This window comes from Neocloeon triangulifer, unplaced genomic scaffold, assembly GCF_031216515.1.
Source record: "Neocloeon triangulifer isolate White Clay Creek 2 clone unplaced genomic scaffold, ASM3121651v1 ptg000014l, whole genome shotgun sequence".
Taxonomy (NCBI): domain Eukaryota; kingdom Metazoa; phylum Arthropoda; class Insecta; order Ephemeroptera; family Baetidae; genus Neocloeon; species Neocloeon triangulifer.
The window spans coordinates 20,976,452-20,991,605 of NW_026775556.1; the positions used below are offsets into that span (position 1 = coordinate 20,976,452).

A 15,154-nucleotide genomic window follows, 5' to 3' on the forward strand; every position below is an offset into this window, starting at 1 on the left:
ACGGAAATAAAGTTTAAAATGTGAAGCATCAGTAATTGAAAGCGGTTTACACAATTTCCACAATAATTGATAATCATCTTTTTCAACCTATTAATAAATTGACTAAAATTATAAACAAAGACTTACTTACTCCATTTTAAAGGAACTTAAAGCGCTAGAAATAAATGAACTTTCATTCAAACTATTCATCAATTTGCTCTGCTCTGTTCTGGCGAACATGCTAGATCATACTTACTCAACTTTGTTAGTTTTCTTTCATCGCCAAACATACTTCTTCTTCCATCCTCCATTCGCCTCAACTGACTCTCCAAACCGACTTTGGTAATAATATGCACACAATGTGCCAAAAAGAGTCCATACATTAACTTGGCGGGGTCAGAAACGTGCTTACACAGTTCCTGTTTTGCTTGACTCGAGAGAAAGAGAGATGCATCTTTATTTCGATTCGTTTTCATTGCAAATTTCTTTCCACTTTAACATGATTTTTTATTTATATTCTTTGGCTTTCGACACTGAAAAAAACGCGGCTTACAAATTCAGAGCCGGCAACTTTTTCGCTATTAGCTACTTCGGGTCTTTATATGCAAATGCGAAACTTTTCTCGTTTCAAGACGCCAAGTATAGAGCAGGGTGGGTTCTATAATGGCAGACCTCGAGGATTTTCCGCCGGCGCTCCTCTCCAGCATTGTGCCGCTCAAGAGTGCGTGCGTGTATATTTTTCCGGTAGAAAACGTAGCGCGCAAGAGAGCAGTGCAAATACTGCAGGCCGCAATCGGGCCGCTTTTGTGTCAACTTGTGCTTCAAACACATTTGTTGCGCCGCACACACGTGAACTAGTTTGTTTAGTAGTTAGTTAGGCACATGCATTGGGGCTGTGCGAGCGAGATTAAAAATTCATCCGACCTGCACCGTAAACTTTGTCATAGCAGCGCTGTCACCGCCCTAATTAAACTTTTGATCGTAATCAAGCCCGACGCTCTCGAGCTTTCTGCTGGGTTTTGGTGACACTGGCAGTAATCGAACACCGTCGGTTAAACACCGGCGAATCGTTTATGAATATTATTCGTGGCCGATTGAAATCTGACTCTCTCGGCCTGTCTCGCGCTGATGAATGAGTGCGGTTTGCCTTTCCACTCGCAATATGTGTATTTGGGGTTATCAGATCGGACGGAGTGAACGGGAAATTAAGTTAGTTTTCGGGTGGCTGCACACGTACGACCCGATTATAACTTGTTTAGGGCATTTCGTATTTTTTATTTATAGTGAAAAATTTTCACTTGGATAGGAAATAATTTAATTAATTTAACTCACAACGGTTGAACTTTACAAAATTGTTAAATTTAAATAATAAAGAATTAAAAATAAATTTATATTCTGTGACAACTTCAATATATTTTTTTAATGTTTGAATATTTTGTAAAATTTTTAATATTTATTTGTTTTATATAATTTTTTCTAATTTATATATTTTAGCATTTATTATTATGACACATTTTGACAGATATTTTTATATTATACTTGTTTATTTTCATAAATATATAAATGCAACTAAATAAATCATTTGTACACACATCTGAAAGTTCAATTATGCAACTGAAGTTGACTCAATTTCCTTATTAGAAAGCGTGCTTGTTTTCACTATTTAATTGAAATTGACTTGGTTTGATAAAGGTACTTAAAATCTGTGCAAAACAAAAAAAGCAAACAATACTGGAGATGCAAAAAAGGTTTGAATTCTTTCTTCGCATCGTTGAAGTTTAACAATCTCTTCATATTCCTTCGGCTTAAAATTGCAAACATCAAAAAGATTATAATCATCCTGCCTTCAAAAACATCTTTCTCAAATGAAAACTATTATATTTTCTTTCTTTGCCGTTTATATGTGATGGTCATGAAAAAGACGCACTCTTATTTTAAATTTCCAAGAGTGTCTGGTTGATTTCATTTAAATAATCAACTATCGTTTAACAACTAACTTAAATTTCTTTATCTTGGACAAATGCTGAAAAACTGAAAGAAAGTTTGGTAATTAGGAAGGTTTGAGAAATGTCGGTTTTGATTTTTTTTCAGTTTTCTATAGGGTTTGCTGAGCTATTTAATGTTAATAAAATAATAATATAATAAATTAAATAAAATTATGAATTATTTTTTTTTTTGATAAATTTTTGAAAAAATTGTCCATAAAGAAAAAACTGCAATATTGAAAGGTTTAAAAATCACTTTCAAAACTATTTTGTGCAGATCATAGGCATTAGACATAAATCGGCGTTTTCCCTCCATATATATTCAGAGGGGTTGGTGGTGTGGCAAGCAGGGTGGGCGGGCGGTCGGGACTACCACATAACGGATGATTGGAGTGCCTGGGAGTTTCATATCTCTCACTTAGGTTAATGCAGTTGGAGAGTGGGCCGCTTTTTTGCACGCGGCAGGTGCCGTTCCGTCCGTTACAAGGAAAAATGAAGACGCGCCGAGAGCGCGATGGGGGGCGGAAAAGGTTGGCATCGCCGCCCGAGGAATCGTTTTCCCAACCGGGGAAGAGAAGAAGCAGGTGTATTACACACGATCGAGAGAAACGCCTGAGCCTGGGGCCATAGATAGACACCGTGTGTGCACCGCGATCGCTACGTGCACGGTCACTGCCGCGGAAACGCTTTGTGGATGAAATGGTGTCGATTAAATGTACAGCGTGTGCCGCCGGCGACCGCTCCAACGGGGACAAAATCGCTCATACACTTTTCTATTCAGTTTGTGCATGTGATGGTTTATCTATAACATGCAGGCCAGAAGATTTCTCTATTCATTTATTAAAATATTTCATCGTGCAGAATGTTAATTAATTTATTAATTTGTGTCAATCTATATGTATTAATTGTTTTTATCAATTCATAGATTCTGGAATGAATTTTATCGTGTTATTTTAAATATCAGATTAATAATTTTTTTTAATTGAACGTGATTATAGTTTTTTAAAACAAAAATTAGCACATGTAACTAATATACTATTAGTGACAGAAAATAAAATACGCAAAAAATTCTCTTTCATTTTGACCTTTTTAGCGAAATTTAACTTGTGGCTTTGCCGTTTTTTCATCAAAATTATTTAAATTGAATATTCAATTAAAAAAATTGTTACACAACTATATATGCATTGTTGAATTTCTGTTTCTATATATAATTATAAATGACGCTTATTATTTGTTTTACTTTTTGTTTTAAATTAAGCTGTCACAAAGTAAATATATTAATTTGGAATATGAGCTTTGTTTTGCACTAGTTTATCTTTTACCAACTCTTGTTGGTCTTCTTTTGGAAAAGATACACAGTAAAGATAGCAGGTTGATTAATCCACGAAATGAAACGAAAAACTTAGTAAATTAGGAACCGTCGGGAACTTTTCTGGCACACGCAAAACATGACAAAAACAGGCGTTCACTTTTTGAAAACTTTAACAACCTTTTGACGAAATAAAGAAACGAACTTTCACAGAAGACACGGACTCAAAACTCTTGCAATTAGTGAGCGAAATTCGCTGCTATCTCAGGCAACATCTGCTCGGCAGCCATAATACTTTTTGGTCTTCACTTCTCGCTCTTATTTTAAAAGCAGAGTTAAACAACTATACAGGCAGAAACCTTACATTACTGTTACATAAAAATATAAAGTGCACGTAATCGTCTGTGAGGAAGGGAGGGAGTTAATGCACCAAGTCTACACTTCAGAAACTAGGGAACATCACCAATACTGAATAAAAGTGACATTTTTTCTCAATATTATGCAGATCTCGGTATAAGTGAAAACGGATAATTTTATTTAAATCTCAACCCTGAAGAAGTGTATTAAATTTAAATTTTCAATCATTCGTATCTTCATTTAGCTGTAATTCTATTAAAAAAATAACTAAATAAATTTTTGAATTGTCTTTTCTAATAATAACAACAAGTATATCAGTGATATTCAAATACAAAGAAATGAAAGCAAAATCTTAAATGTATTATTTTGCCATATTTTCAAAAATTTTAAAATGCGTCTGTTTTTGTGTAAGGATTTTTTAGTCCCTCAAACGATTTTATCTCAGGCCCATTTGCTTTGCATTTTTAACGTTTGAGATTTAACTAGATCCATAAAATCAAAGAGTGGCAATTGCGAAAATTTCCTAAGGAAAATGGTTTGCAGGAGGTTGGCGGTGTTCCCTCGCCATAGAGGGTGGAAAAGGCAGATAGAAAGAAGAAATTTCCGAATCATGGTGCGTCTCGGTTGCCTTTTCGCCGAGGCAGCGCGGAAAAGTGCAGCATTATCAAAATTATTGCCGACGAAGTTGCTTCATTAGCGAAGCCATTCCACGCGATTCCCGTGAGCAAAATATAAGCGAGAGCGGATGTGTATGTAATATTTTTAAAGAGCAGCTCTCTCCATATTAAATAGCGTTTGCGCGCTCGCTCGTCGCCGGCGATATAAAATTTTAACGCCCCTCTTCATTTCTAAAGGCTGCTGCATGAACACATTTTTTGCTAACCGGTCTCCCTGGAGACGCGCCGCGCGCCATGAAGAATCTCGCTCGGTTTTATACGGGCAGAAAGCATTGTTGCGGTGCAGATATGTTGAACAGGGGTGGTGCGGGCGACGAGCGTTGATTGCGCATTTTGAGACGTCTCTCGATTTCGCGCTCATTAATCAGCTACGCAGAAGCAACGCCGCAGACGATGGTCATTAATTGTTCATTAAGTCGAGTGAAAAAAAGTAGTCGCTGCGAAAGAGACCCAAGAAGGAGGGACCGCTTTTGATTAATTGGCGAAAGTTTCGCGATTAGGTTTGATTGCGGAAGAGATTGGCCGGAGACTGATGCGTGATGGATGGAGGAACTGCGTGCGAAATTAATTATTTTCGCTTCGATGTCTCATTATTTGGAGAGAGTGAATTGCACTTTTCAAGTTTAGTTGAGAACTTCAGATAATTGAGTGAAGCACGGACTTGTAACAGGGAAGATTTTGTTAAAGGGAAAACGTTTTTTTCTGACTCCAACTGTCAAAGAACAGAATGCCATGCCAATATTTTAATTAAAATATAAATGATTAACTCTCTTACTCTTACCCCATCATAAGCCTTTTAAATCGCAATAAAATTGAAAACTCCAAAATCAAGGCAACAGTGCATGAAGTAAAATTATATTATTAAATGTGATTTAAGTAATGCATAGTGCAGCATAATGTTCAATAAATTCACTATCTAATTAGGACGTATAACCGCCAGTCACGAAACCAAGATGCTTGTTGAAATTCATGATTGGAGGTTTCAATCAAGGCAATTTATATAATCGAATCCGAATTTTATAATTTTATCTTTTTTTTTAAATCTTGTGTTGTAAATTAATAAATATAACAAATATAATTATAAAAAAATTGGAATAAACATATATTAACATTACTAAAAATAATAAATAAATTTTAGTTATAAATTGCAACAAATGCAAAAGCTTTTAATATCACTTACAAATATTATAATTTTATATTGTTATAACAAATAAACAATATTAATTCTAATAATCCTGTAAAGTGATGGCAAAAAAATAAAATGATTGAAAGTAATAAAAAAAAGCATATCGATATTGAACCCTTTCCAAGAACTCGATAAAAAGCTATCATTTTTTCATGAAAAAATTCCCTCTGTCAGATCACAAAGAAGATAACTACAGCTTACTAAATAAATTCAATCTGTGACGCGAGATAAGCACTTGGCGAATTTTCCAGTCCTTGACTCGAAACAGTCACCAGGGAGTGATGCAGTTGATTTTTTCCGCCTCTTCTACTTCTAAACTTCTTGCTTTTTGCCGCATCCGTTGTCACGATCAGCATGAAATCCCCTGTCTCGCTATGCAACCCGCGCAACTGGCGCTGAGCCAAATGCATTTATATTTGAGCACTGATGATGATCTCCGTTTCTTTGTGTGTTTGCAGGTGACAGTGAGCGACCAGGGCAGTCCGGCTTTGTCGTCGACGACCCGCGTGGTGGTGCAGGTCGAGGACACCAACGACCACGCCCCCGAGTTCAGGGAAAAGTACATCAAGGCCGACATCCCGGCCCTCACCGACAGCAGCGTTTTCCAGGTAAAAAAGATATAGAAACGGAGCTTCCTTTTTTCACTATCTGCAGAAGGAGAATATTGTGCATAAAAAGCTCCACACGAAGACCCTTAACTCGACTTTCAACGACTTTCAACGCAAGACATTTTAGTGAAATTAGGCGGAATTCACGGAGAAGCTTTTCAAAACGGCACATCTGGTCACAATAGCGAGAGCAGAAAAAAGAAACACGCATGCCGAAAACTTTGAAATATATACAAACTGTACGGGTGCGATTTAAAAAAAAAAGTCACATAGGAGAGCAGATTTCTTGTATTGCTGTACATAAAAGTTTGCTTTCTCTTACTTCGAGAGCGTTTCAGCCTTGCTTTTTGGGACGCCTGCTCTGTCGCTCTGAACAGGTCTATTTTCCGCAATCGCCTTGAACAGAAACAAGTTCCAAACGCTTCAAGTTACTAACTTTTCCCGCTAATTTTGAACATCAGAGAGTTTGCTAAAAAAAGTAAAACATTTAAAAAATAATCCATTTACATTCAACTCCTCAAGTTAATTAATTACATAAAGAAATTAAAAATAGTAGATATTGCAATTGAAAATTAAATTATAGTGGGTTAATTTCAACATTAATTGGGTTATTAGTGTTGCAGTTTTGTAACTTTTCTTTCTATGCTGGGTGGCTTTTAGAAGAAAAAACTTTAGACTAAATTCCTTAATCTTTATTACAATAAGAAACTAATTTTGGCAATTATTGAAAAGTTCATTCACCATTGTCGTAATGACTTGATTTGAATTTATTAATAACTTCTTAATTATACAAAAGCGGTTTCTGGAATTGACACCTTTTCCTTTTTATACTTAACAAAAATGAAATCGAATGAATCATATTATCTATTTTGAGGTATTTATATTGTAAATATTTTATTTTTTCCCAAAAGCTGCTTCCTTCAGCTTTTGACGGTAGGAATTTTTTTCTAAGACGGGTAAATGTTGCTTCAAACACGTACACCTTGCGCGTGGGAAGTGAGAAGATCGGAAACGGTTATTACATATCCTATCTTTTGCGTCGACGTGCGTGTGAGTAACAAAATTCCCGTCGATTTGTTTTGACGTTTGGCGAACGAATTTCTGTTCCGGGTGATTGAATCGAGGCTGTTGCTTTTCGCGGGCTGGGGATACTTTTTGTTAGTTTTGTGTATTTCGCTTTTTGTATTGTTACGCCCCTGGAGTCTAATTTGACACAAGAAAAATGCGATACACAAGCAAAAAGCAACCAATATCTAGATTGATTGTCCCTGGGGAGGTCATGGCCGATTGAGGATTACTTTTTTTCCCCGATCCCAGTGGTGTCCGCCGCTCACGTTTTTGCATCTTTTGCGCAGAACGACGACACCGAGGGCACTGTAGATATCGCAGTGATTGATAAATATCTCGAGGAGGGACCATGGGAAACTTACTCTCCAGACTCCTTGGTCGGAGATAACATACTGAGGGTAAGAAAATTTGCTGCTTGCCGCTGCCCCTTTGAGAATCTCTATTTTTTATTTCTTTGCTGGTGAAAAAGTAATAACTGTCAAGGCTGTCTTTATTTTATTTGTGTTCTAAATTTGATCACGACACTGGTTTTCAAAGAAGTCAAAACAAGTTTTTCTTTTATATTACATAGTGCTTGAAGTTCTAAAACATTTTTCTTGTATATTTATTTTATAAACCATCAGAAAAATTAAAAGTTAAAACTTATGCAATTCTTCTCTGTAAAAATAAAAATTCATTGTAGACAAGTCACAAAATATTTCACATCATTAAAATAAAGTAATTTTGAGTCCCACTTATTTAAAATCGGTATGAAACAATTTGAAAAGATCCATTGTTTTAATTCATTTTGGAGTGAATTTAAGAGTTAAAGACTTTTTCGCCAGTCTATTCATACCTTTCTCGTCCTGCTTTTGCTGTATTTTTTCATGTGGGTGAGGTGTGAGTTTATTATTTTCCCCAGAATTTCCATGCAACCTGCCCCTTTTCATTTCGCACATCATCTCGAGAGTGGAATTCCTGCTTTCCCGAGTTCTTTTTATAATATTATTTCTGCGGTGGGGGTTCTTTTTCTGGCTCGCATGTTTTGCATTCTTGCCCGCCTCTCTCGACGCTTAAATCAAAACCCTGCTGCACGTGCACTTTATTACACACACATACCCTAAATACACCCATACACACATTCGGAGAAGGAAGTTCACCACGGCGCGAAAGGGTTCTCGCACTTATTATTTTTATTTTCGGTTTGCATGAAACGCTTTGAAGTTATGCAGAGGAATATTATTATTTTTTTTCGCAGTGGTGCTTTTCTTTGCATTCCTTTTCTTGTACGTAATCCAGCAGTGAGGTCATTTTTATTTTTCGATTTGCTCTTGACGTAATAAAATCAAACGAGAACTAGTTCTCGCAGTTGTTGTATATTATTCCTTGTGGTGCAATGATCACGATTAGTTTCTATTTTCTCATGTGTAGTTTATATTTTATTACTCTAGAACATGAATGAGAGACCACAGATTTTATATTCGTGCTGCGAATAGATAGAAATGAATGTTTTTGCTCTCGAAACAGGTGCTCGCTTTCGACGCCGACTCTGGCAGAAACGGAGAGATCGAGTACAGCATCAAGTCCGGCAGAGGAAAGGGCAAGTTCCGCATCCACCCGCAGACGGGCGAAATTTTCGCTCATCGCGGCATGCAAGTTGGACAGGACTATGACATCTTGGTAAGAAATCATTAAAAAAAAATTAATTTTGCTTCTTATGCAACACTATGTTGAATTAAATTAGTTTAAAACTACATAGAATTAAAAAAGATATGTTTTTTTTTTAGAAATATAAATTTTGCAACTAATTTTTATAGTTAAAATTTTAACAAATTTAATTTAATTTATTTTAATTTTTTTTTAAAACGTTCAATTTTATAAAATTTGTTTCTACAAAAATAATTGCTTTTATAGATATTAACCAATTTTTTTTTTTTTTTAACAAATAAATAAAGTAACTCCACTGCCCTTTATCAAGTATGATAAAGCTGCAAACAGTAATCACTAAAGATTAACTCCGCGAATTATAATGAAATCAAAGATCAAAGATTAGAACGTTAAAATGAAAAAAATTAAGATCGGAATGTAATAATAACTAATTAATACTATTTGGTAATTAAGGTTAAAATTTCAATTCTAAAATCAAAAGATTTAAAAATAAAATAAAAAATTATTTGAGACAATATTTAATTTATGAAGGATATCTAGTGAAAACTTGAAAATTTTAATGTCGTTGAAATACAGGCTCTTGTTTTACATACTATTTTAATTTTAGGTCAAAGCGACTGACCACGGCGTCCCGAGAAGGAGCCAAACGTGCCGCGTGAATCTGCACGTGGTGCCTGTGTCTGAAGATTCGCCGAACCCTCCCTCGGTGCGCACCGTGAGTCAGCAGGTGACGGTCACAGAGAGCGACGAGCCCGGCTTTCTTGTCGGAATCATCCAGGCCGAGGACAAAGACGGAGACCATTTGTGGTACCAAATAATCGGTGAGTTAAATTTAAAGTCAGTTCGGCGAGCCGAAAATAATTCATTCGGAGGGAAAATATTTGTTTTGCAAAACTAGACCTAAGAAATAACTTTTAATGAAAACCAGCGCGTTAGCAGAATGCTGAGATGTTGTGCTTTATTCCTTCCAGATGGAAACGAAAGGAACGAGTTCTACATCGGCAGAGGCGAGGGAAACATTTTGCTTGCCAAAAAGTTGGACTGGGAGACGCAGAATGAATACAAACTCAACATCAGCATCACTGATGGGGTCCATATGACTTATGCACAGGTACGATCTTAATTTTATATATTTTATTTTAAATGAATAGAAATCGATGTTTTTTGCAAATAACATAAAAAATTGTTCCATTTTAGAATTTATGATTTTAAATAATATTAATAACTTCAAAAATTCCAAACTTTGTGAACATGGTTTTTAAACAAATTTATTCAAATAGAACTAGTTAAGAAGTATTTTTTTTTTTTTAAATTTAGAATGTAAGTGAAGTGTTCCTATCTCGGATTAAAATCTATAGTTTTTTTTAAATAAAAGTTAATTAGATTATTCAATTTTAATATTTTGGATTTAAACATTCGTAGCAAAATTTAAAATTAAATTGTGTAAATTTGCAGATGCTGGTGACAGTTTTGGACGTGAATGATCATCGTCCGCGTTTTGTGGAAGAAATGCTGAGCGTAGACATTTCGGAGAACATTGAGTTGGGCACCAAAATTCTGCAACTGGACGCCACTGACCTGGACGAAGACAAACGCGTTTTCTACAGTCTGCACTCAGCCCGGCATCCGTCTTCCTTGAGCATCTTCAAAATCGACTCGGTCTCCGGCGTGGTTTCTCTCAACGAGAAGCTCGACAGGGAGACCATCGAAGAGCACATTCTGATTGTGATGGTCAAGGATCAGGGCACGCCTTCCAAGCGGAACTATGCCCAAATCAGGGTCAAAGTGCATGATCACAATGATCATGCGCCCACTTTTGGTGAAACCCTCATGCAGGCCAAGGTGTTCGAAACTGCCAGCGTCGGAAGTATGGTTGCGCAGGTGTCGGCCATTGACCTGGACAAGGGAGAAAATGCTAAAATATCCTACGCAATCACATCTGGTTAGTAAAAATTTCCCACATTAATAACTCTTATTTTCCCCATTGAAAGTGTCAATTTATTTATTTAAAATTCTTACACTTCCAATTTTTATAGAATTCAAGAAATTAATTTTAATCCAAGGTCTATGTCTGAAAACTGTTTATTTTAGATTAAATTAGGAAAATTCGTTTTATTTATTAGTTCTTATTTTCATAATTTAACTCACAATCAATTTACTCCAGATAAATTCCCTATGAAAATAGTCCCAATTGTTAAATAATAAAAAAATTAATTTGTTCTCTAATTAAAATTAAAATATATTTCTGAGCTTATATTATCTCTGAAGACCGAAAATATATTCTTTTTAATAAGAAAAATTTCTTACAGTAGTTTATTTTTGTGAATTTATTCACTTTTTATTTGATGTATATGTTTAAACAATTTCTCAATCATTTTAAAGGCAATGTTGGAAATGCTTTCTCGATTGATTCCGAAACTGGAGCAATTCAAGTTGCTCGCGACCTGGACATGAACTCCAACAAAGAATACATGCTGACCATCAAAGCAACTGACGGAGGCTCACCCTCTCTGTCCTCTACTCTAAGGGTGCACATCATGGTTTTCATGGCTGACAATGCTCCCCCTAAGTAAAATATTTTTTGTTACTTAGGAATTTAGTTTAACTTATTTTGTTTTATGTAGATTTGTCAAGAAGGACTATGCTGCTGAAATTTTTGAAAACCTCCCTCGAGGGACTTTTGTGATCCACTTGGACGCCAGAAGCACATCGAGTCTGCTCTTTGAAATTGTGGAGGGAAACGTTGAGGACATGTTCTTTGTCAATCCGAGTACTGGAGTTGTGGTCACCAAAAAACCGCTTGACTACGAAAAGGTCAAATTCTACAACATTTCTGTGGATGCAACTAACATGGTGAGTATTTAGCAAAATATAAAAACTCTCATGAAACTGGTTTTGTTTAATTTTAACCTAAAAATGTTTTTTTAGCTTCATATATTCTCAAAAATGTTTTACTTCCCCATTAAATTAGTAAATAATTTGCTTTGGTTGATTATAAAGGTATTCTTTCCAAAGATGGTGGCAAATTTTTCAATTTGTTGGTCAAAATATATTATAATAAATTATTATTATATTATTCAATTGCTGTATAGAGATTTTTTTTTTAAATTTTCGTAAAAGTCATTTAACGATGAATTAAAACAGCCTCTGATCATCAATCACTCTAAATCAGGCTATCTATATTAATAATTTAAATTGGAATTCTCTGTGAGGATTAAAAATTATATATCACTTCTTTTATCCCTTACTTAGGCTGGCGCCAAGGCATCTTGTCAAGTGACAGTCCATGTGTTGGACCAAAACGACAATGCCCCCGTCTTCACTCAGGACCTTTTCGTCGGATCAGTGAGTGAAACTGCCGAGGTTGGAGCTTTGGTTCTGACCAACAAAAGCAGTCCTTTGGTCATCAAGGCGTCGGACGTGGATTCCGAGATGAACGCCCAGTTGCACTATGACATCGTCGAGGCCATTCCGAGGCACTATTTCCGAATCGACCCAAGCACTGGTGCCATCAGGACTGTTCGGTCCTTCGACTACGAACAAATGCAGCGGTTCACCTTCCACGTGCGAGTGTCCGATCTTGGCAAACCAAGACTGTCCTCCGAAGGAATGGCCGAGGTTCAGATTTCGGTGCTCGACGTCAACGACTGCCCCCCTGTGTTTGAAGAATCAACGTACAACGCCACTCTTCTGCTGCCCACCTACCAGGACGTGGCCGTACTCACAGTCAAGGCCACTGACCCTGACTCGGCTGAAAGGACTTTGCTCAGATATGACATAATTGAAGGAAATACTGGTAAGATTTATTTAATATTAAGTTATTAAAAAAAAATATTTTACAAAATGTAAAAGTGTTAATTTATGGTTTCTTTATATTAATTATTTGATTTATTGTAAATTTAACTTACTTTAATTTTATAAATTATAAATATTTATTAATTGTTTATTATTATATTTTGCAGCACATAGAATAAATTTTGGTAACAAAATAAGAATAAATTTTTAAATATTTTTAATACAGTGTGTAAATCCTCACTTGAGATAATATTTAATTAATCTGAAAAGAATATTTGATGTGAATATGCGTAAATTAAATACCGTTAAATACTATGGCAGATTTGAATTTAATTTATTAATTATTTATACTTAAAATAATAATGTTTGCAAATTACTAATTATTGTATAATCTAAAAGAAAAATTGAACCAGAACATTCAAAACTAATTTTTCTCAGGAAAAGCATTCGCTGTTGGAGAAAACACGGGTATCATCACAGTTTCAAACACGGCCAACATGCTGCCTTATTACAAACTACACCTCCGAGTGTCCGACGGCACTTTCAGCACAGTGACGCACGTCAATGTGAAGGTCGAGCGATCTGAAAACTCGGGCCTGGCCTTCCAGAAGGACGTCTACTTTGGCTCAATCACAGAAAACTCGACCAAAATCACAACCGTGGCAGTGGTTAATGTGTTGGGCAGCGCCTTGAATGAGCACCTGGTGTTTAAAATCCTCAACCCGACTGACATGTTCGTCATTGGACCCACTTCAGGCGCCATCAAGACCACCGGCAGGCGTTTTGACAGGGAGGAAAAGGACAACTATGAACTTATTGTAGAGGTAAATTTGTATAAAAGAATTAAAATTAATAAATTTAAAATCAAAATAATTTGTCAGGCTCAATAGTGGGGAATATTAAGTTAGTTATTTTTGATGCTAGTTCTTCTAAAGAGCGGATTTAAGATTTTGTTCTGTTTATGATATAATTTTTTTCCAATCTAGGCCAGGAGTGATGAAAACCGAGCAGATCGGCCCCGAGTGGCCCATGTCATTGTCAATGTCACCATACTGGACATGAATGACAACTGCCCCATGTTTGTGAACCTCCCCTACTACGCCGTGGTGTCTGTTGACGCCATCAAGGGATCAGAAGTTTACAAGGCGAGTTATATAAATTAAATCAACACAATCAAATGATTTCATTTTCGATCAACAGGTGCAAGCGGTTGACATGGACAAGGGTGAAAACGGAGAGGTGCGCTACGAACTGCACAAAGGCCATGGCGAGCTGTTCAAAGTTTGCCGCAAAACAGGCGAAGTCACCTTGAAACAGAACCTCGAAGGCCACAACAGGGAATATGAGCTTATCATTGGTGCCTACGACAACGGTAAATTATTTTAAATCTGTTCTTAATCAAAAGTTTAAGGAAAAGTGGCACTAATTTGATTTGATTTTACTTTTTCCTTTATAAAATTTATTCTTCTAAAGTAGAACATTCATTTTTTCTAGCATTTTCTATTTCTGGAAAATATGAATAAATTGAAGACTACTTTTTTTTTTTAAATTTGAATTTTGTTAAATGTGATTTTTGTAATTTTCAGGAATCACTCCTTGTTCGACTGAAGTGCCTTTACACATCAAAGTGATTGACCGCTCGATGCCGGTGTTTGACAAGCAGTTCTACACTGACACTGTGTTAGAAGACATTGAGGTGCTTTCACCATTAAGTCTGAACATCCAGGCTGAGTCTCCGATGGGCCGAAAATTGATTTACACCATCGAGAAGGGCAACGACTTTGAGGAATTTGCTCTTGATTTCAACACTGGTAAGTAACCCACTTAATTTTTGGGTTCTAGAATACGATTAAGGGATGCGATTAATTAAAATTTAACAATAATTAAGTTTAAGGTGATGGATTAAATGAATATCAAACACAAATAGTCCCATATTGGTAAAAATTAGTGGATTAAATAAAGTGCACCTTATTGCTGCTTGTAATCCCTAATTATCGAAGAAGATTTTTAATCCTAACTTCACCAGCCAGTATGAAAAAAATAAAGAAAAATACATTCGGGCCACGCATCATGCATGCAAAGGCATGTGTGTTTGCCCCCCTGAGAGTATTTCAGTTCAAAAAACTTCTCCAAATCGACGAGGATTGCTGAAATATTTACATTTTGCTCTCCACACATTTTACTGATTAGTTTTTTCATCCTTGTCCTTACAGCCCCTGACACTAGCAATGGTCCCTGTGAGTATTTTATCATAATAATCGGTTTTTTGCGCTTTTGTACAAATTGCAGCTTTTATATATAGTTTTATCACACCTTCCTCCACAAATTTAATCTGCACATTAAAGCGTGTGTTATTTTTTTGTCCGCTTGTGGCATGAGACGATGATTTCCTTTGTTTCATCAAATTAATCCACCTTCTCAACGCTAATTTTATTTGCACCCTCATTAATTTTTAGCGCCTTATTAGTGAGTTTTTTTTATTATTATTTTTGTGCTCTCACATTAAACATTATTTTCAGCTGTGCATCCACATCTCATCTGCA

The 15,154-nt window shown here is 35.9% G+C and overlaps 1 protein-coding gene across 5 annotated transcripts in view; it reads left to right on the top strand.

The window, feature by feature from the left end:
* The window catches only part of LOC132201559 (fat-like cadherin-related tumor suppressor homolog), a 110,069-nt gene that overhangs the window by 78,071 nt on the left and 16,844 nt on the right, over window positions 1-15,154 (top strand). For 2 of the 5 annotated variants that reach the window (XM_059627790.1, XM_059627793.1), the window contains exons 7-20: window positions 5,952-6,101; window positions 7,457-7,567; window positions 8,676-8,828; window positions 9,424-9,637; window positions 9,788-9,927; window positions 10,272-10,758; window positions 11,199-11,385; window positions 11,441-11,669; window positions 12,069-12,612; window positions 13,050-13,435; window positions 13,598-13,756; window positions 13,812-13,983; window positions 14,198-14,422; window positions 14,825-14,848. In XM_059627790.1, coding sequence (XP_059483773.1) covers window positions 5,952-6,101; window positions 7,457-7,567; window positions 8,676-8,828; window positions 9,424-9,637; window positions 9,788-9,927; window positions 10,272-10,758; window positions 11,199-11,385; window positions 11,441-11,669; window positions 12,069-12,612; window positions 13,050-13,435; window positions 13,598-13,756; window positions 13,812-13,983; window positions 14,198-14,422; window positions 14,825-14,848 — 3,181 coding nt within the window. The remainder of the gene's footprint in view (window positions 1-5,951; window positions 6,102-7,456; window positions 7,568-8,675; window positions 8,829-9,423; window positions 9,638-9,787; window positions 9,928-10,271; window positions 10,759-11,198; window positions 11,386-11,440; window positions 11,670-12,068; window positions 12,613-13,049; window positions 13,436-13,597; window positions 13,757-13,811; window positions 13,984-14,197; window positions 14,423-14,824; window positions 14,849-15,154) is intronic. The other 3 variants (XM_059627791.1, XM_059627792.1, XM_059627795.1) reach the window with 3 other exon arrangements.